The sequence below is a fragment of the Diceros bicornis genome, chromosome 1 (assembly GCF_020826845.1).
Source record: "Diceros bicornis minor isolate mBicDic1 chromosome 1, mDicBic1.mat.cur, whole genome shotgun sequence".
NCBI classification, from domain to species: domain Eukaryota; kingdom Metazoa; phylum Chordata; class Mammalia; order Perissodactyla; family Rhinocerotidae; genus Diceros; species Diceros bicornis.
In genome coordinates, this window is record NC_080740.1 from 59,303,103 (window position 1) to 59,326,304 (window position 23,202).

The following is a 23,202-nucleotide window of genomic DNA, read 5'->3' on the forward strand; positions in this document are numbered from 1 at the left end:
GCGCTGGCGGTGGGAAGGGGATCGTCTGCGTAGCGGCGGGAGGACAGAAGAGAGCAGGGTGATTTCCAAAGAGATCGAGGAATAGTTTAGATCCACCCACGCAGAAGAGCCTTTGCTCTCTTTAGAAAACCAGACCTATAGGAGCTCTACATTTGCAAGTATTACCTGTAAACTTATTTTTTGTTTTCTGGGAAAAATCTATGAGTCTGAGATGTTCCCCTTTTGAAAAATTCTTCTAAACGTTCCAGAATGTGCACCGGGGACACGTGTGAGATTTGGGTGAATTTTCCACCATTGGAAACTACACAATCAGTTCAATTTCCGTTTTCACAATAAAGTGCAATGCAATAGTGGGGTAAGTAATTTGCACATTTGTGGGGAAGAAGTGCTGGATGAAGAACAACCCAAAGTAAGTTTACCTCTCACAGAAAAGAATGGTAGGTATCAACAGTAGTCTGGGACCTCTTAAGGTCCAAACCGTGACAATCAGTGACAACCTTTGAGATGCATGCCCCTCAGCAACCTGGTTGTGGAAGTCTCTGCTGAAGATTTCGTCTCAGGAAATAATTAAGAAACAGCTGGCTGGGGGGCCGCCCAGTGGCGCAAGCGGTTAAGTGCGTGCGCTCTGTTTCGGCGGCCGCGGTTCTCCGGCTGGGATCCCCAGCGCGCACCCATGCACTGCTTGTCAAGCCCTGCTGTGGCGTCCTCCCATATAAAGTGGAGGAAGATGGGCACGGATGTTAGCCCAGGGCCAGTCTTCCTCAGCAAAAAAAAGAAGAGGATTGGCAGATGTTAGCACAGGGCTGATCTCCTCACAAAAGAAAAAAAGAAAGAAACAGCTGGCTGAATTCCCCAGGCTCACTGAATTCTCCAACCTGTGGAGAGAACTCGCCAAACATTTTAAATACTGCTGATATCAGTGCATTATAAACATCCACTGCAAGAAAATTACCAGGCAATTTCATGGCTACATGGCAAATACTCAGGCAATTCACAGCGGAAATAGTTTGAGAAATATCTTTCTTCATGTGAAGAATGTTGGATGGCAAACCCTTTGGATGACAGTTCCATAGAATCGACCATGTTGACACTTCAATGCTCATCCTGGAGTACTTCCAGAAACAGACGTTACCTCTTTAAGGATCATAATCTCAGCACTCTGGAATAGAAAGAATATGCCTCGATCCTCCCTTCCAGAATTTACTTTCTATTATGTTAAAAATGTTCCGTATTCAGCCAACCTAATGCAGAACAGAGAGAAGAGAGATAAATGAACAGCACTTTATCTTGAAATTCGGTTCTTAGAAGCTGAAAACAATAGGTGGAGACAGCTATCATCCTTGGCATTCTTGCTTTTGGGCTCTGGATAAAAAGTAGAGCAAACATCCCATATCAGAATAACATTACATTTGTTGTTTTACAGCTATACCTTCAGTAGTGTTTTCTTTTCTTCTGAAATGTGAAATTGTTAATATATAGTCAATGAGGACTGATGGCTTAGCAATTTTTACCTTTTTATTTACCTCACAAAGGTCTTTGTTTAGAAGCTGGTAGCCTCTTTCTTGTTAAGTACAGAAAAGGAGTGCATTTTTTTCTGCTCATGCCTAATTTCCTTTGATCTTCCTCAAAGGTAAGTTACCCCTAAATCTTTGTGTAGACTATCCTAGCAGATATCCTGAAGCTTGACAAGGAAACTCATCCCAGGTCTATCCATAAAATGATAGTCTTCATAAATTCCCAGGAAAGGTCAGGCTATTTATTTTAAAGTCATCTTTTGCTTTTCTTGATATTTCATAGATGATGGCTGACAAATTGTGATATTCTGCTTTTTTGCAGGACTTGACTCCATCTACTAAATTCAAGTAACTATCTATTTGATTAATATTATGTAGTTTTTACTTTTTATTTGAAATAGTCATTTGATGATTTTTGATAACATTGATGATGCAAAATCAAATACAGATATAAAACTACAGGGAAAAAAGTAATTGATAGAAATGTGTCTCTTTCATTATTTAAGGCATAATCCACTGAATTGCTGTGTAGCTTATTTATTGCAATGCTAAATTTGTGTTTGTTAATTTTTAATAAGTTTTCTTATTTATTAAACAACAGAAATAATTCATTCTTTAGCAATTAATATCCCAGCATCTCCAATTCTTTGAAAGGAAATGTCATGTAATATGGACCAGCAAAACAATCTCATCTTTCTTCTCTTTGCGTCAATGTTTAATACTCTCCAATATGGTTTAGAATAATCAAAGACAGAGCATACAAAAGTATAATATGCCTCAAATGAGATATATTTGTTGATTTTTAATGTATTTGTAATAATTGCTGAGAAAATGAAAATACACATTATTTAATACACTGGATAATAAGTATATTATATAAATATGAAATATTTGATATTTCCGTTTGCCTTTCTAAAATATTTTTCTTCTTTCTGGAGAAATTGAAAAACTAAGAGAGGCCTTATGATGGCACTGCAGGCTCATATGGTGGTTAAACCAGATTGCAAATACAGTACTGTATGCTCCATATTACACTGCCCTGACTGTGAGAGTTGTATTGGAAGCCTGAGACTCTGGTGGCATAAGTAACAGAAAGAAATATTAGTATGATCATATTTTGATTGTGCAGGGCCATAGTTGCTGGAAGGTGTCAGAAGAAGGAACAGTGGAATATTTAAGGCTCAATCTAAGACAAGGTCAGATTCTATTTTATTTAGCATATAGCATTGAGGGTACTGAACTTCAGAATTCTGTTCCAGAGGCACTGGAGAGTAGTTCCTTCATTGCTAATTTAGCAGATATTTGGGGCCTGAGGATGGGGGAGCTATAGGTGGTGGGGGGTGCAATGAGGGGGTAACTAATACTTCTAGAGATAAAAGACAGCATTTTCAAATCAACAGACTTAGGATTTGCTACGAAATAGAAATTGGATCCAGAGTTGGTGTGCAGACCAAGTGAGACATAGATGCTGAATTTTCAGTTGCTAAAGGAAAACTCTTTGCATTTTTCCAGTTAAGTTGAGACTCATAGATATAAATGACCATTCACCAGTGTGTTCTTGGACTTGGGAATGCTGCAAAAACTCCAGTAGAGCATTCCTGTAGGAACCAAAGTTCATATAGATGGCAGGACTTGGATATAGACAGAGCAGTATTCATAAGTGTACCTTGAATCCCAATTCCCATGTCTACTCTTGACAACTACCAGGACAATGTGACAGGAAATATCCTGAACTATAACAGGCAAATTTCTCAATGGAAAGAAATAGGTTGAGGTTAATTGAACCATAGCAATATTGGGTGGCAGGTTACCACACAGATCCAGATCTGCGCTGATCTTCACCAAAGTTGTGGGTTTGTCAGTGATTTTGCTCAGCTGTATTATAAAGTGCTAATCCCAGAAAAAAAGTCTTTCTTCCCTGGCTATCACCTTTTCTGTCAGAGATTTGGATATAAGATATAACAGAGAAATATCTTTAAAGTTTTTCTGGGCTACTGAAGACTTAATGAAAACTTTTGATAAAACATGTATATTGGTTTTAAAAAAAAAACCACTACTGGGGCCGGCCCCGTGGCTTAGCGGTTAAGTGTGCGGGCTCCGCTACTGGCGGCCCGGGTTCGGATCCCGGGTCCGCACTGACGTACTGCTTGTCCAGCCATGCTGAGGCAGCGTCCCACATACAGCAACTAGAAGGATGTGCAGCTATGACATACAACTATCTACTGGGGCTTTGGGCAGAAAAATGGGAAAAAAAGGAGGAGGATTGGCAATAGATGTTAGCTCAGGGCCGGTCTTCCTCAGCAAAAAGAGGAGGATTGGCATGGATGTTAGCTCAGGGCTGATCTTCTTCACAAAAAAAAAAAAACCCACTACTAAATCCCACAGATTCCAAGGCAATACTAATGTACAATGTGAATTATGAGATCATCAATGATAAAAGACTTTCTGGAAAATATACCGTCCTGATGTAAAAGACAGTCTACCCCTATTAATCATGTCATCATGTATGAACTACATCCCAGGGAATTAGTTAGAGACCATAGTTGCTGTTTTCTGTTTCAGACCCATACCAGAGAAAAAATAGAGAGATATTTTGTCTTCATAATACTACCTTCCCTACACGCTAAAACCTTCAATAGAGGTAGACAGAGAAAAGATAAGTACAATTCTATTATCACTGCCAGAGGTCTGGGGTTTCCCCAAGCTGAAAATGAAACATGATATAACCATGTCTTCATTTTCACCAGACTGCCTCTACACTTACCAAGCATGAGAACACAGCCTCAGAAAGCATGCACTTTAGCAGTACACTGCCATAGAAAAATGCCCAAGTAACTACTCACTGCTGGTGCCCTAGTATATGCACCACTTCCTCAATATGAATACAAAGAACCTGTTTGCTCTGACATCCTTGAATTGTAAGGTCCTAGTGTCAAGTTCTGTATAAGGGAAACAGCAGCTCCCTGGAGCAGAGCAGCATGGTGTTGGTGTGAGTGATAGTGTTTGATGACAATGGCAGCTTACCCTTCATCTTGTACCTGATGCAGAAAGGAATATGTGATGTTCAAGGTGGTGGTAGTCAATGGAGACTAGATCTGGTAGGCCTTCATGCCCTATCAGTTACTCGAGGACTTGAGTTTTAGTCTGTTTATCATGTAAGCCCAAGACAGGAAAGTGTATACCACCAGGTTTTTGAGTGATAGCGATCTAGCCAATCATAGACTTAAGGTTATGGTCAAGGATACTGAAATGCTGCCCATGTGCTTCAGGTTCAGACTGCACTTGTTGCTGGTCAGTTGTTTCTTTCAGCTCTACTGGCCACATCTTGACAGGCCCAGGAAAAGGTTTAGATTCCTCACTTAGCATCTACTTGGTTGCTACTATGGTCTCAGTATTCTTTTGCTATCTTGTCTGCCTGCACCTTTTCATGGTATGTGTTCAAATAAGTACCCCAATATGACAATACACCTTAATCATTTTTCAAACTTTATTTCCTTATGTATATGTAGCACATCTAAGTTGATTATTTATGTTTTGTGTTTTGTAGTCAGGTTCTCAGCTTTCTTTTCCCCCTGACATAATCTTTGCCCTCCCTACATCTTTGGATTTCTTCATTATTTATCAATTTTCTATATTGTATTTAGTAGTTGGAAAACACTTAGGCATATTTTCTTTTAAAATGAAATTTCAAGGGCCCACCCAGTGGCGTAGCGGTTAAGTGTGCACTCTGCTGTGGCGGCCCGGGGTTCGCAGGTTCGGACCCCAGGTGCACACCAATGCACTGCTTGTCAAGCCATGCTGTGGTGGCATCCCATATAAAGTAGAGGAAGATGGGCACCGATGTTAGCCCAGGGACAATCTTCCTCAGCAAAAAGAGGAGGATTGGCAACAGATGTTAGCTCAGGGCTAATCTTCCTCACCAAAAAAAAAAAAAAAAAGAAATGAAATTGTGGTCTTAGTAAAAATGCAGTCATCTATGAGATTACCTAAACCTGATACAAGTTTTATTTTAATAATGGGAGCGATGTCTGACTTTCTTGGGAAAAGTCCTATGTATTATATGAAAACATATACGTATATATATATGTATATATACGTACATATCTTTAGGAGAGAGAGTCCAATATATACTCAAATCAGGCTACAACCCATGGCAATGCCTGGTCAAGATTTTTATTTTCAAGGGAATAGTTTGTCCTAATAGACTATGATGATTCTCCTTAAGCAAAAAATGCCAAGATTCTTATGCAAGTGTCTTTCAAAATCATTAGTTGTACTGGGGGAAGAGAATAAACATCACCTTCATTTTCCCTGCTTGAATCACCTTTATTTTGAAATCCTGCTTGCTTGAGCTTTGTGAAATGTATATCTTGATAGATTACAGAAAAACTTATTTGTTTGTATCCTTAATAAGCAAAAGCAAATTGAGTGTTACCACAGGCCCAGAATTTCCACCCTAAGATAATAAAAGGTGCTGGAACAGTCCCTTCCCATGCTGGAATATTTCTCATGTATTTCCTGCAGGGTCTCAGTGGTAGGTCACTGCAAACCCCCTCTTTCTTCTGCCATCTGATTGCTGAGTGAGTGAAGCCATTGTGGGCTGAAGGCCATTGGAGGCCTAAAGATTTCTCTTTTGAAAAAGGGCTATTAGTGGGGCCTGCCCCATGTCTTAGCGGTTAAGTGCGCGTGCTCTGCTACTGGTGGCGCAGGTTCGGATCCTGGGCGCGCACCCACGCACCGCTTCTCCGGCCATGCTGAGGCCGCCTCCCACATACAGCAACTAGAAGGATGTGCAACTATGACATACAACTATCTACTGGGGCTTTGGGGAAACAAAAAAAAAAAATGAGGAGGATTGGCAATAGATGTTAGCTCAGAGCCAGTCTTCCTCAGCAAAAAGAGGAGGATTAGGGGCCGGCCCGGTGGCGCAGGCGGTTGGGTGCGCGCGCTCCGCTGCGGCGGCCCGGGGTTCGCTGGTTCGGATCCCGGGCGCACACCGAAGTACTGCTTGGTGGGCCATGCTGTGGCGGCGTCCCATATAAAGTGGAGGAAGATGGGCACCGATGTTAGCCCAGGGCCGTCTTCCTCAGCAAAAAAAGAGGAGGATTGGCGGATGTTAGCTCAGGGCTGATCTCCTCACAAAAAAAAAAAAAAAAAAAAGAGGAGGATTAGCATGGATGTTAGCTCAGGGCTGATCTTCCTCACAAAAAAAAAAATAAATCAAACTGTTAAAAAAAAAAAAGGGCGATTAGTATGGATAATATCTCTGTATTGTTTGGCATTATCTTTGATAGGGAAAAATGGTCATGTAAATCCCTTTGACTACTTTTTCTCAAAGTTTTTGTAATTTGTAATTATAGATTTTGTAATTTTCTTCGCATTTGCTACTTTCCTCTCCTTTATTTTATCGCCAAATTCACCATAACTACTTTAGTTCAGAGAACCTATCAAATAACCCTCTAGTCCAAAAGAGAGAGGCAAGCTGAATTATGATAAATTCTCAAGCAATGTGTTATTTACTTTTTAAATGGCTGATCTTTTTGTTTTCTAGTAAGATTATGATGACTTGCTTTCATTTTCTTTTATATATTTTGAAAATATTTTTCTGTTCCAATACATAAATTCCTTCATTTGTATGATATTTTAATATGTTGGATTTTATTAAAAATATTCTTCAAACTTATACAAGTGACTCTTGGATAATTTCTCTGATTAGTATATAAAAAGTGAAGTCAAATATAAAAAATTAAACCTAATGTGATGACATAATTCTTCATTATATAATAGATTCCTTCCTTATAATATAATTATTTATAAATCTATAATATAAATATTTTATTTAGATTTTTTAATATGGTAGATTCTATTTCTAATATATATTACTTATTGATTACTTATTAATGGAGATTTAGAAAATAAGAGCATTTGTAAAGGGTACTCAAGGAGGAATGTGAACTCTCATCAAGGTTTAAGAATATAAACGATTTAAAATAACGTAGTGGCTATACTGCGTTGAAATCTGGAAACCATCTACAAATATCTCTGAAAAAAGAGAAACTTCCATTTATTTCTAGACATATGAATAACATTGAAACTGAAAGAAGTGTGAAACTTCACGAATTATGAGAACACATATGACTCATCATGGGAGGTGTTAAAATTTTTTTGTACAACAAAACCTAATGTGTTCTTGAGTATTTTGTCCTCTGAAATATCTTAGATATTAAGTTTTTAATTCTTCAACTTGTGAGAGGTGCTAGATTTTTGTAATTTTCTTCGTATTTCCTACTTTCCTCTCTTTTGTGTTATCCCCAAATTCACCATAACTGCTTTAGTTATGCTTTAGAGAATCTATCAAAACTAAATAATCAGGGGCCGGCCCCATGGCTTAGCGGTTAAGTGCGAGAGCTCCGATACTGGCGGCCAGGGTTCGGATCCCGGGTGCGCGCTGACGCACTGCTTCTCTGGCCATGCTGAGGCTGTGTCCCACATACAGCAACTAGAAGGATGTGCAACTATGACATACAACTATCTACTAGGGCTTTGGGGGGAAAAGAAAAAAAGGAGGAGGATTGGCAATAGATGTTAGCTCAGAGCCAGTCTTCCTCAGCAAAAAGAGGAGGATTAGCATGGATGTTAGCTCAGAGCTGATATTCCTCACACGCACACACACAAAATAAATAATCATATGCTTGGTTTAAATGTAAAATTTCAGGTGATCTACCTGTCATCATTTACCTTCTTGATGTAAGTGATCTTCACGACGCCTATTTCTGACCTTAATCAAGGTTTGCAGCCTGTATAAAGAACTGTTTTTAAAGACTTGAATCTTGAGTTGTTTTCACCTGGATGAATTGTGTTAAATGCTCAATGTCAATGAATTAAAATATTTTGAATTATTATAATATTAATATAAAAGTGATAATCATGAAAATTAAAAAATAATCTCAACAGAATACAAGTAGGCATTTATTTTCTAAATGTTAAAAAAGAGTGCCTGTAATTGCCCAATTTTTTTACCCAATTATAGAAAATGAGAGCTTTAAAAAATATTATGCTAAATATCTAGTTTTCTGGAAATATAGGAGAATAGAAGAACAGGTTAAATGACACCATGAGGAGACAATCAGACAAATTCAGAATAGGGTATCCTACAAGACAACTTGTCTGGACACTTCAAAAAATTCAATATCGTAAAAGGTGGAGGTCTATTCTAGAGTAAATAGATGTAATCACCTGATACAATCATAAAACTTGGTTAAAAAACAAATTTTCTAAAACATTCCTTATAACAAGTGGTTAAGAAAGCAAGTGCATTTGTAAAGGGAACTCGAGTGAATATTAATTCTTATTAAAGTTGAAGAAAACTGGGGAAGGACAATTAATGAGATTTAATAGAAACTGGACTTTATATACTATTATGGAATTATTGTTAATTTTGTTAAGTGTGATAGTAGCATTATAATTATGTGGGATAATGTCCTTATACTTAGGAGATATTTAGAAGTGAAGTGTCATGATGTCTTCAAGTTACTTTCAAATGGGTCAGCCAAAAAAAGGGATATATGTGTGTAGAATAAAGTATATAGATAGAACAAATATGGCAAAATACAGTTTTTTCATTTGGATGGGAGGTAGAATTATATTTGTACAGTTCTTAACTTTTCTATATATTTGAAACATTTCTTAATACAAATACATAATTAACAGACTTTATTTTTTAGAGCAGTTTTAGGTTTTACAGAAAAGTGAGCAGATAGTAGAGAGAGTTCTCATATGCCCACTTTCTCCCACTCACAGTTTCCCCTAGTATTAACATCTTGCATGGTACATTTATTATAATTGATGAATCAATATTGATCCATTATTATTAACTAAAGTCCGTAGTTTACATTAGGGTTAACTCTTTATGTTGTACAGTTCTATGGGATTTTACAAATGCATAATGTCATGTATCCACCATTACAGTATCATAAAGAAAAGTTTCAGTGCCCCAAATCCACTGCGTTTTACCTCTTGATTCCTCTTCCCCTTCCCCCAGCAACCACTGATCTTTTTAATATGTCTACACTTTTGCCTGTTCCAGAATGTCACATAGTTGCAAAAATAGAGTATGTAGCCTTTTCAAACTGGCTTCTTTCACCAAGCAATATGCATTTAAGGTTCCTCCATGTCTTTTTTGGCTTGATAACATTTCTTTTAATAAAATATTTTTTAAAAACACAAAAAGATAGAAATTTTAACAACCTAACAACAAACATCCAACATATATATACCTTGTTTGGCACCTGATTTAACAAATATCTCTAAAAAGACATTTTTAAAAGATAATTGGAAAATTTTCAATATTTACTGGGTATTTGATATTATGAAATTATTATTCTTGCTAGATGTGATAATTGAATTGAGGTTATGTAAAAAAATTGCTCTTATCTGTTAGAAAGGAAAAATAAAAATATTGGCACATTCACAAGAAGAAATTATCCAGCTACTTCTGGAGATTTTATGTGGCTCCAACACTTCAAATTTCAGGGAAATGTGAAGTGGGAGCAGTGCAAAAGAGAAATATAAGTAAGGAGAATATTTCAGTGTCCAGGAGAATGTTCTCATTTGAATTCTGTGCTTTCCTGCTTCTCAATACTTTTCTGTTGGCCTTGAGTGTGAGGATGGTAACCTAATTACCACCGAGATGCGCGCATGCCCCAGCTCTGAATAAAAACTGGAAACTGCCTAGTCAAAGCCTTCTTTCATCCTAGAACTGAAGTTACTCCCTTGCAGTTTCTGAAGTTGATTTTTTCCAATTTGAAAAGAGCCACTTGGATCTGTGAGAAAACTGGAATGGAAATTTGTCTATTCTTGCCATGTCGTAATGGATGCAATGGCAAAGGCTTTCAAAACACAGATAAGACCTGGATACAGTGGGAGACCCAACTTGAATATATTCCATTTAGATTGCTAACAGTCTGAGAGAAAGGATGGAGATTTTCTTAATGTTTTGGGTAAAATAAACACTGGGAAAGGACGCGGGGTGGCGCTGCAGCATTAGAAGTAGAAGGCGGAAAGCTACCAGGCGGCGCTCCTTTAGCCAGACGCTCTGCTAAAGAAGCAAGCGGGAAGGGGAGGCTTTCTAAGGCGGTCGCTCCGGGAAATCAGGGCCCTAGGCATCTCCACTTATCCCAGTATTTGCGAGATACTGGGAGATAGAGTCAGCGACAACGCGAGCCCGGGCTGGGCCAGGTTTACTGAGACCAGAAGGCGATGGAGCCTGGAGAGGGAAAGGAACGCTGTCTCAAACAAAGGCAAGTCTTGATATTCTTTGTTTTGCTGGGCATAGCTCAGGCTGGTGCCGAGCCTAGGCACTATTCAGTGGCCGAGGAAACAGAGAGTGGCTCTTTTGTGGCCAATTTGTTAAAAGACCTGGGGCTGGAGGTAGATGAGCTAGCTGCGCGGGGGCCTCGGGTCATTTCCAAAGGGAAAAAATTGCGTTTGCAGTTGGATAGGCAGACCGGGGATTTGCTGTTAAATGAGAAACTGGACCGGGAGGAGCTGTGCGGGCCTACAGAGCCCTGTGTACTACCTTTCCAGGTGTTACTGGAAAATCCCTTGCAGTTTTTTCAGGCCGACCTACGGATTAGGGACATAAATGATCACTCCCCGGTTTTCCTAGACAAAGAAATAATTTTGAAAATTTCAGAAAGTATCCCTCTCGGAACTACTTTCCTCATAGAGCGTGCACAGGACTTAGATGTAGGAAGCAACAGTCTCCAAAGTTACACAGTCAGCCCCAATTCGCACTTCCATCTTAAATTACAAAACAGTTCCGACGGCATAATCTTACCACAGCTGGTGCTGGACAAAGCGTTGGATCGAGAGGAACAGCCTGAGATCAGATTAACCCTCATGGCACTAGATGGCGGGACTCCACCCAGGTCCGGCACGGCCCTGGTCCGCATTGAAGTCTTGGACATCAATGATAACGCCCCCGAGTTTGCAAAGCTGCTCTATGAGGTGCAGGTCCTGGAAAACAGCCCCATTGGATCCCAGGTTGCCATCGTCTCTGCTAGAGATTTAGACATCGGAGCCTATGGAGAAATATCTTATGTATTTTCCCAAGCCTCTGAAGATATTCGCAAAACTTTTCGCATAAATCCAAAATCGGGAGAACTCCTTTTAACACAGAAATTGGATTTCGAATCCATTCAGACTTACACATTAAATATTCAGGCGACAGATGGTGGAGGCCTTTCTGGAAGTTGTGTGGTGTTCGTCCAAGTGATGGATTTGAATGACAACCCTCCGGAACTGACCATGTCAACACTTATCAGTGAGATCGCAGAAAACTTGCAGGAGACCATAATTGCTGTCTTCAGTGTTTCAGATCCTGACTCGGGAGACAATGGAAGGATGGTTTGCTCCATCCAAGATGACCTTCCTTTCTTCCTTAAACCTTCTGTTGAGAATTTTTACACGCTAGTGACATACACAGCCCTAGACCGAGAGACAAGATCAGAATATAACATTACCATCACGGTCACCGACATGGGATCCCCCAGGCTGAAAACCCAGCACAACATAACCGTGCTGGTCTCCGACGTCAATGACAACGCCCCCGCCTTCACTCAAACCTCCTACACCCTGCGGGTCCGCGAGAACAACAGCCCCGCCCTGCACATCGGCAGCGTCAGCGCCACAGACGCAGACGCAGGCGCCAACGCTCAGGTCACCTACTCGCTGCTGCCGCCCCACGACCCGCACCTGCCCCTCGCCTCCCTCGTGTCCATCAACGCGGACAACGGGCACCTGTTCGCCCTGCGGTCCCTGGACTACGAGGCCCTGCAGGCCTTCGAGTTCGGCGTGGGCGCCACAGACCGAGGCTCGCCGGCGCGGAGCAGCCAGGCGCTGGTGCGCGTGCTGGTGCTGGACGACAACGACAACTCGCCCTTCGTGCTCTACCCGCTGCAGAACGGCTCGGCGCCCTGCACCGAGCTGGTGCCCAGGGCGGCCGAGGCGGGCTACCTGGTGAGCAAGGTGGTGGCGGTGGACGGCGACTCGGGCCAGAACGCCTGGCTGTCGTACCAGCTGCTCAAGGCCACGGAGCCCGGGCTGTTCGGCGTGTGGGCGCACAACGGCGAGGTGCGCACGGCCAGGCCGCCGAGCGAGCGCGACGCGCCCAAGCACAGGCTGCTGGTGCTGGTCAAGGACAACGGCGAGCCGCCGCGCTCGGCCAGCGTCACGCTGCACGTGCTGCTGGTGGACGGCTTCTCGCAGCCCTACCTGCCGCTGCCGGAGGCGGCGGCCGAGCAGGCGCAGGCCGACCCGCTCACCATCTACTTGGTCATCGCCCTGGCCGCGGTGTCGTCGCTCTTCCTCTTCTCGGTGCTCGCGTTCATCGCGGTGCGGCTGTGCGGGAGGAGCAGGGACGCCTCGCTGGGTCGCTGCTCGGTGGCTGAGGGCCACTTTCCGGGCCACCTGGTGGACGTCAGCGGCACCGGGACCCTGTCCCAGAGCTACCAGTATGAGGTGTGTCTGAGGGGAGGCTCTGGGACCAGCGAGTTCCAGTTCCTCAAGCCGATTCTCCCCAACTTCCTTGCTCAGGGTGAGGAGAGGGTTAGTGAGGCAAACCCCAGTTTTAGGGATAGCTTTGAATTCAGCTAAGTATTAATTAATAAGGATCTACTGAGCCTAGTCACAGTTAATTTGTGGAAAGTCCTTTTTTACTGCCTTGCACATTGGGGCTGTTTCTTTTCATTTAAATGTAACTGTCATATTCCAATTCAGTGCATGTTACTTGTGTTTATAAATGTGTTGCTTTGTGGTAAAATGAATGCAAATTTTCTTTATATTCTATTATTGATAAGGCTCATTGTGACAATTCGATTTAAAGCATGAAAGTAAATTTTGTATTTCTGAAGTCTTTCATTTTTAGGTTAGAGCACCTTTTTCCAAACTCACCTCCCACAGTTCCTAGGTAATTTTGCAGTCCTACATTTTTAAACATTTGCTGTCGCTACATGGGGTTATTCTTTTTCTGACCCAGAATTTTTTGTCTGTATATTCTCTTAGGCTAGTGTAACTTTTATCCTGTGAACTCACTTTGGCTAAAACCATTAGCCGAGGTATAGTCATGAATAACAGAGCACTCTCTCACATTTTTCTAAATATATACTTCCTTAAAGTGTCTATACATGAAAATTATGATTCTTTAGAGATCGTGAGAACCTTGACTGTTGGATTCCACAACCATTCACATTAAAAGTGCTCGATAAATCAACCACTAATATTCTAAAATGTAGTTAAATAAATAGCATAGGGCAAGTCATTTTCAAAGACATGCTAATTCTTTGTGCTTTCTGTTTCCAAAAAATTTGTTTAACCTCTACTTATTTCAATCTCCCCTTTAAAAAAAAACCTCAGTTTTAATTATTAAAAACTATCTATTAACGTTGAGCACTTCATTAAAATCCAAAAGATTTGAGGGAATATATGTCTTTGTCCTTGACCAAATTTTAGAAACTTCAAATGTAGTGTGGCATTGCATTTTTCAAAAGTTTCTGGAGAATTTATGATTCCATTGGAAATAAGCCTGTGGGAAAAATATTTATCTTGGTCTGCCCATTCTACTCTTTTTTTTTTTTTTGCACTGACTACTTCTATTTTTCCCCTTTCAGTTTCCTAGACTTTTCAATGCTTTTCTTTTTAGGTGCTTGAGTTATGTTTCTCAATAGCTCCCCATTTATTGCATGATTAGCACAATGACTGAAAGATTGTAGGTTCTTAGTAAAATTTTTGAATGACTGAAAGAAGAGTCTTTACTTCTCCTGTGATAGATTAATATTTAAATATACTAAAATACTCATAGGACAAAATTATGCTGGAATTAAATGCTCTCTGATGTGTAATGAATTATATATATAATTTTTGGTTGTTAATTGAACTGATTACTGTTATTCAAACATTATGCAGTTATCAGTCTCTGGTGTCTCTTCAACATATTTTTCCTTTTTTCTCTTCCTGCTGAATTTGAGTCTCTTCTCCCCACTAGCTTGAAAAATACATATGGGGAAACTCTGTTTTCAATTTTATAATTTAAATTTTCTTCTATAATTCCCTGAATTATTCACTCAACTTTATTTCTCACAGTTCAGTTTCTGATCCATACATTAAAACATATTTTTAATTCTTAATGTTCTTCAGCCTATCTTTAAATTTTTCTATCATTTTATGTTTATTTGAATGAGCTATGCTATTAAAATTATAATATGAATTTTAAAAGTCTCATTTTAAGATTAGCAGTGGCCTAGAGCACTATCTTGGTTTCAAAAGTCTTTGATAAACCAACTTATTACCTGTAGGATCTTGGATGTCACGTAATTTCTGTCCCCCCAAAATGATAACAGCTATTTCAATAGCTTGCAGTTATGATCAAATAAGATAATATAAAGATATGAAAGTGTCATTGTTATTTTTAGTATCACTAATATTAAGAGTAAACTTAATAGATGAGCCTCCATGTAACATTACTGATAATTGTGAAGAAGCTATATTGAATGCATGATATTTGTGTTTCATTTCTCTGCCTAAAACTTTGCAATAGCTTCCTTTCATTCTTAGAATAAAATCCAACCACCCATTATTTGGCCCCAGTTTACCTTTCCAGCCTCCTCTTCCCACTTATTCTTTCGACACTAAGTTTGGGGCACACTGTCCTTCCTTCACTATCTAGAATAGCCATGCTTTACTGTCCCAAGGCCTTTACATATCAGTTTCTTATATGAGGAATCTTCCTATCTTAGTCTTAGCCTGGCAAACTTCTCATTCTTCAGGTTCCAGATTAAATGGCACATCTTGGGGAAAACTTTCTCGAACCCCTCCCATTAAGTTGGTTCCCCCTCTTGTATCCTTTCAGTGCACTCAGTACACATTTCCTGTAGAGGAACATTTTTCACACTGTTTGTTTGAACATCTGTTTCAAGTCTGTTCCCCCCGTTGAATGGAAAACTGTATAAGATACATAGACATAGTCGGTCTTATTACCACTATACGCTTAACATCTACAAAGTCAATAAATATCTGTTTCCACAGATGAAATACAGTTATGCAGATGAAACAGTTAATTCAGATTAAATGAATAATTGTAAAATTACTGTGAAATAAGAAGAGGAGAAAGCTCTGTGTTCCTTGAGTGAGTATGAAAATGCAGAAGGGATTAGGCATTTGCGCTCCTCAGGATCTACCCTCTTACATGATCTATTATAATTTATCACTTTGCGCGAGACGTTGCAAGACGATAAAATGAAAAGACGTTTTCATAGCATTTTTCTGACTGTAAATACAACTCATGTACACTTTACAAAATCTGGAAAATAAAGAAAAACACAAATAGGATAGTGAAGCATGTCATCATTTAGAGCGAAATCTTTTAAAAGCTGTGTGTAATAATTACAGATTGGGGGCGAGCCCTAGGACGTGTCCACTTCTGCAAAATCGTATAAATGAGGACTCTACCAGGGACAATCGCTCCTTTTAGATAATAGCACATTTCATTTCCCTAGGTTGTGTTTATTTAACTCACATAACACAAGATATTCTTCTAGTAGCCTCATCTGGGTTTGCTGGGGGAATAAGCGATTAAAAAATCAAAACAATAACCAAAAAACCCCAAGAAACAAAACACCTTCTCCAAGATTTTGAAACTGCGAGCGAACGCATGGTGGCGCTGTTGACTAAGAAGGCGAATTAAACCCCCGGCACCGCGCGTCTTCTGTACCGCCCGGATCCAGTGAGGTAAACTAGGCGTTGTGAGCCTGGGCAGATTTTTAAGCAAGCAAATCTGAGCTTCGGGAAAGCATTATTCGCTAGGCCTTCTTCAACGTTGGAAGGCAAAAGACTTTGCGTTTCCCAGCGCTGTTAGAGGCTCAGCTTGGCAGTATTTCTTGGAAGAACATGGCAGACACTGCAATGGAGGCCGGAGGGGAGCGCTTTCTTACACAAAGGCAAGTTCTGTTTCTCTTTGTTTTTCTGGGTGGGTCTCTGGCTGGGTCCGAGTCGAGACGCTATTCTGTGGCTGAGGAAAAAGAGAGGGGCTTTTTAATAACCAACCTAGCAAAGGATCTGGGACTGAGTGTAGGAGAACTGGCTGCGAGGGGGGCCCAAGTTGTGTCTAAAGGGAACAGACAGCCTTTTCAGCTCAACCATCAGACCGGTGATTTGCTTCTGCATGAGAAATTGGACCGGGAGGAGCTATGCGGCTCCACAGAGCCATGTATACTGCCTTTTCAGATATTACTGCAAAATCCTTTGCAATTTATTACAAATGAGCTCCAGGTCATAGACGAAAATGATCATTCTCCGGTATTCTTTGAAAATGAAATGCAGCTGAAAATTCTAGAAAGCACTCCACCAGGATCAATAATTCCTTTGGGGAATGCTGAGGACTTGGATGTGGGAAGAAACAGTCTGCAAAACTACACGGTCACTCCTAATTCCCATTTCCACGTTCTCACACGCAGTCGTAGGGACGGAAGGAAGTACCCAGAACTAGTGCTGGACAAAGCGCTGGACCGTGAGGAGCAGCCGGAGGTCAGTTTAACGCTCACGGCGCTGGATGGCGGGGCTCCACCCAGGTCTGGAACCGTCCAGATTCACATCCTGGTCTTAGACATAAACGACAATGCCCCAGAATTTACACAGTCGCTCTATGAGGTTCAAATTCTAGAGAACAGCCCCATTAACTCTGTTATTGTCACTGTCTCAGCTTCTGATTTAGATACAGGAAATTTCGGGACAATATCATATGCATTTTTTCATGCTTCTGAAGAAATTCGCAAAACTTTTCAACTAAATCCAATTACTGGTGATATCCAACTAGTCAAATATTTGAATTTTGAGGGGATTAAAACTTATGAAGTCGACATAGAAGCCAAGGATGGTGGAGGACTTTCGGGAAAATCAACAGTGATAATTCAGGTGGTTGATGTGAACGACAACCCACCAGAAGTGACCATGTCATCAGTTACCAGTCCTATCCCAGAGAACTCGCCAGAGACTGTGGTGGCCGTTTTCAGTGTTTCCGACCTAGACTCTGGAGACAATGGGAAAATGATGTGTTCCATTGAGAACGATCTCCCCTTCGTTCTGAAACCATCTGTAGAGAATTTTTACACCCTAGTGTCAGAAGGAGCGCTGGACAGAGAGAAAGGAGCCGAGTACAACATCACCATCACCGTCACTGACTTGGGGACACCCAGGCTGAAAACCCAGCACAGCATAACCGTGCTGGTCTCCGACGTCAATGACAACGCCCCCGCCTTCACTCAAACCTCCTACACCCTGCGGGTCCGCGAGAACAACAGCCCCGCCCTGCACATCGGCAGCGTCAGCGCCACAGACGCAGACGCGGGCGCCAACGCCCAGGTCACCTACTCGCTGCTGCCGCCCCACGACCCGCGCCTGCCCCTCGCCTCCCTCGTGTCCATCAACGCGGACAACGGGCACCTGTTCGCCCTGCGGTCCCTGGACTACGAGGCCCTGCAGGCCTTCGAGTTCGGCGTGGGCGCCACAGACCGAGGCTCGCCGGCGCGGAGCAGCCAGGCGCTGGTGCGCGTGCTGGTGCTGGACGACAACGACAACTCGCCCTTCGTGCTCTACCCGCTGCAGAACGGCTCGGCGCCCTGCACCGAGCTGGTGCCCAGGGCGGCCGAGGCGGGCTACCTGGTGAGCAAGGTGGTGGCGGTGGACGGCGACTCGGGCCAGAACGCCTGGCTGTCGTACCAGCTGCTCAAGGCCACGGAGCCCGGGCTGTTCGGCGTGTGGGCGCACAACGGCGAGGTGCGCACGGCCAGGCCGCCGAGCGAGCGCGACGCGCCCAAGCACAGGCTGCTGGTGCTGGTCAAGGACAACGGCGAGCCGCCGCGCTCGGCCAGCGTCACGCTGCACGTGCTGCTGGTGGACGGCTTCTCGCAGCCCTACCTGCCGCTGCCGGAGGCGGTGGCCGAGCAGGCGCAGGCCGACCCGCTCACCATCTACTTGGTCATCGCCCTGGCTCGGTGTCGTCGCTCTTCCTCTTCTCGGTGCTCGCGTTCATCGCGGTGCGGCTGTGCGGGAGGAGCAGGGCCGCCTCGCTGGGTCGCTGCTCGGTGCCTGAGGGCCACTTTCCGGGCCACCTGGTGGACGTCGGCGGTACTGGGACCCTGTCCCAGAGCCACCAGTATGAGGTGTGTCTGAGGGGAGGTACTGGGACCAGCGAGTTTCAGTTCCTCAAACCGATTCTCCCCAGTGGTCTGGTTCAAGACACTGAGAAATACTAGGGCAAAACTCCAATTGCAAAAATAGCTTAGGTTTTATTAACAGAAGAATCAAAAAGTAGTTGTTTGCTATGAATGTTTTCTTTTTAAATGAATCTTTAGTTGATACAATATTTTGTTTATATATTGATTTTACTTTCTATTTAGTTAGTTAATCCTTGAATATTCTTTTTCATCTGCTTCCTATCTTATCAATGCAGTCTTAACGCCTCCTTTTCTTTTTCTAATAGGTGAGTAAAAATAAATTCATTATATTTTAATGGTGATATCAAATAGCTTTATTTTAAGGAACTCATTTCAAATTTTATATCCAAAGGAATGTAGAGAATGTCCAAACCACCAATCTTATAATTTACCCTGTTGAGTATAGTCAGATAATGTTCTTTATAATACTCCTAAAGGAGCTTTGTCTATGATTAATGAAGTTTGTGGATAGATAAGAATGTGCTTTCTTTAAGATGAACCATCTTTAAGGTGTACCATCTTTTTAGGGGTATAGTACTTACAAAAGAAAGTAATATATTTAATTCATTTTCTGTTTTGACATTTGCAATTAATATTTCAATATTGTATATGTTTATATTGGCCACATATGAACAAAAAATATAGACTAACAGGGAAAATTACTCTTAGATTTGCCTAAAGTGTATTCATGATGACTGAGAAAAAAATTAAACCTAAGGCATTTTGAACAACTGATTGTGCTTTTCCATTAGGTACGAAACATCATTTAGTAAAGGCATCTGGTGGGATGACAATTTGGTTTGTAAATTCTGAGATGTAAATGTTATCAACATGAGAGCAATTTTTTTTTAATTTCAAGAATGTACAGGTATATAGGATCCCAAAAAGCTTTATGGTAAAAGTGGTGTTTATCCGATCCTACTTTTAAATTAATGTCTACTTGGCATTTACATGGTGATATATGATGGAAATATTTTCCTTGTTTCCTGTCTTAGTTCACTCCTTCAGATTTTGGTCTGACATGACTTAGGATTATGTATTGTCCTTCTGGGATAAACACTGTCCATCCACTGTCCATGTAGTGTAATTAAAAGAAGATATACAAGATGAAGAAGTTCTAAAGAGGAGAGAGCAATATCACTGTGAAAGTCTAAATTAGCTACGACTAAGAATAAAATCTGGAAGCAACCAAAACATCAAATTTTATGGCTATTTTGAGTGAAATAGAAAACTTATTTTTAAGTAACAAAATATTTAGTCCCCAATTAGGGAAGTTGATTAGGAAAAAATAAATTTTCTCCTCGTGGGCATTTTCTCATCCAGAAGGATAGAACTTTCGAGAAATTAAATACTCATGACTAGAAGAAAGAGAGCTGAAGTTTCACAAAGATTTTGAAAATTCCCCAAAGAGAAAAGGAATGTTAACTAGATGTTAACGAAACTTATTGTGATCATTTTGCAATGTATACAAATATCAGATCATTATGTTGTACACCTGAAACTAATATAATGTTATATGTCAATTATACCTCAATAAAAAAATCCCTCATGACTGTAAAAAACAAACAAAACTAAAATTTAATATTGACATGCCTTTAATCACACATTGAAGTATAGCTATAATCACATTAAAATGGTGTCATTTTATCTAACTAAGAATCAAATGCCTGAAGCCTTAATAACCAAGGGAAAGAGAGTATTTCCTTTCACTCATTAAGTACTTTATAGAGATGTTTGAATCTGGCTCTTTCAGTCATGTTTTTTTTTTCTTCTTTTCACACTTAGCTGAATTTTCATGAGGATCAGGAAAAAGGCAAAGAATTCTGATCAAGACTTTTCTTTATTTGGCTGGCTTAGTTCCAGGTAGTGTCAGAGCCAGGGAAGTATTCCATCTGGAAAATATAGAGGCCAGTTCTTTTTTTGGCCAATATGGTATCTGATCTGGGACTAAAGTTGGAGGGGCTATGTGCTGAGGAGTCATTTAGACTCAGAAGATAGAAGAATAGATACTGTTAGTAACTTTGTTGGTAGATGCATTTGCGGTCACATATTGTTGAGAAAGTGAACAGAGTTTAGTAAAGCCAGAAAAGATCCTCTGGACTCAACTTGAAGATTGGAAACAATTACACCTTTCTCTTGGTTCAAAGTTGCTTTTATTTCTGGGCTGTTGGAAAACTTTTACCCTTTTATTTGAAGAGAACTTTCAAAAACTTGATTATCTGGATATTTTATTATGTACAGGACAGAGAGGATACCATATGTATAGTCATAACTATTGTTGCCACTTGTTGGAATTCCCCAAAGTCTAGCACAAGGTAAAAGGGATGACTTTCAATGTTAATAATAACTTTCTAGTAATTTTTCTTCTAAGAGGGCTAATAACTCCATTACTGTGAATTCTTTCCAAATTGATCTCTCACTAATATTCTAATTTTCAGAAAGTAAGGGAAACTAAAGAAAATTTGAACCCCCAACCCCAGAATACACTAAATAACCTTGCTAGACCCTAAGGAACTTGAAGGTAGAGTCTGTTTCTGTTTTATTCAGAGTTGTATCTTCAGCACATAGCCCAATGCCTCACACTTAGTAGATGCTTGAATAATACTTGTTGAATAAATAATTTTTAAAATATTTGGGAAATCAGTGAATTTTTCAAGGACTTGTTTACTTCGAACTTATCTCCACATTTAAATTCAAAAGAACTATCTACTTTCAGAAAGGGATATGCTGTAAGAGTGTAATTCCAATCCCCATAGAGCAAATGTATTAATTACTTGTCCCCCTTCACTTGTTGAGATTTCTGGAAACTCAGAGAACTGTAAAATAATCTCCAATTGGGTTCCACATTGAACTTGCTCACATCTTTGATTTCAGAACAAAGAAGAAATGAAGTATAAATAATTTTTAAAAGCAACTTCAACTTCCAAGACTTTCTGTTCATCAAATTAACTTCCTGAAATCTATATGTAAGTTCTCTGGCCTCCAACTGGTTATTCTACTGAACTTTGATTAGTCTTCATGGTATCAAAATTAAAGGAAATTTGTAAGATCCCAAAGGCTTTGAATAAACTTTAAAATAGCCAATCATTCATTTTCAAAATATAATTCTAGATAGTGTGCTTTCTCCCTTTTCCCTCTCTGAAAACATATCAATTCCTAAATAATTTAAATATTTCCTTGACATTTACAATCTAGTTTTTAACACTGAAAAGCAAAGAGACAAAAATGAATTTTAAACTTTTATGTAGGGTTGTTAAAAGGCTAAACTATATTCAAATATCACTCATTAAAACTAGTGAAGTAACTTACCATAGTTTTTATGTCTTCTTTAATCCTTAAATATGGCTTCCTTGCAAATTAGGATTTTTTTAAAATGTGAGTTTTTCTATACATCCCACTACTTTATTCTGGGAGTCTTTTGCTTCTTAGAGAAATTGTTAAATGTTTTAAAGCTGGAAACCTATTAGTCATAATTCAGAGTTATTTTTATGTCTAATACTAATATTCTTATCCAATAGTTTGGTTGATCATAGATTTTAAAATTTAAACTAATTTTCCTTCTGTTCTTTTGGTATTCAACACTTGATAAAAAGTATAATATCAGTCTAGTTCTCATTTTTTTATCTGTAAACTTGTTTACTCTCTTTTAGATTTTTTCTTTATTCTTGATTTCCTAGAATATATATATATATAATACTTTCTAGATCTCAACCTGAGATTCACCCAATATACTGAATTTCTTTTGTTTGAGGAACTATAGTTTTCTTTTTCAAAATTTCCATTCGGCAGGTTTTCACAACAACTTGTTCTTTTTTCACATTTGCTATTTTCTTTTTTGTTTGTTTGAGGAAATTAAATATCTTTTATGTTTAAATTCTTTCCATATTGTTCTGAATCTCTATTTCTTATTTACACATTCTTTTATTTGTTGAATCTATTTTTCACCCTGTTAGTCTTCCTCATATGAGTGGTGATATTTTATTGAGAACTCATCTCCTACTGGCGGTTTCCCTCACACCAGTACTGGTTTTGGTAGTCTTGCGGAAGGGACGCAGGAGGAATCTCAAGGTGGTTCCAGCCTCAGGCTCTACAAATCCAAGCCTTAATTAAGAAGCTTAGCTCAACTTTGCCACAAACAGGTAGAAGTTCTGGACCAACACCTAATGATGTGTTTGAGCTGGGCCCCAATTTCCCTTGGGTGGCACTGCTCTACATTTGCTCTATCAGGCAAAATCTCAGGGAATGTCACCTTCTACTTATTGGTTGTCACGGTGTCTGTTAAGGCTGTAGACACGGGAGCTAATAGAGACATTTTTTACTTTTTAATCTTCAGAGTAAACAAGCTGATTTTGAGGAAAATTGAGTTGTAACTGAAGTAATTGACACATGGGGGTTACCTATGGGAAAAAATCATGGTTTTA

At 40.2% G+C, this 23,202-nt stretch overlaps 2 protein-coding genes across 2 annotated transcripts; both read left to right on the forward strand.

Moving 5' to 3' along the window:
- The first annotated feature begins 10,486 nt into the window (after positions 1-10,486).
- Positions 10,487-14,382, forward strand: PCDHB2 (protocadherin beta 2). Its single transcript, XM_058542422.1, has one exon. The coding sequence runs from the start codon at positions 10,773-10,775 to the stop codon at positions 13,167-13,169; it is 2,397 nt and encodes a 798-aa protein (XP_058398405.1). The 5' UTR covers positions 10,487-10,772; the 3' UTR covers positions 13,170-14,382.
- A 1,885-nt stretch (positions 14,383-16,267) lies between these two features.
- Positions 16,268-18,870, forward strand: PCDHB3 (protocadherin beta 3). Its single transcript, XM_058542432.1, is given in 2 exon segments — positions 16,268-18,552; positions 18,555-18,870. Coding segments are annotated over 2 exon segments (2,361 nt in total). The 5' UTR covers positions 16,268-16,457; the 3' UTR covers positions 18,821-18,870.
- Positions 18,871-23,202: the final 4,332 nt, after the last annotated feature.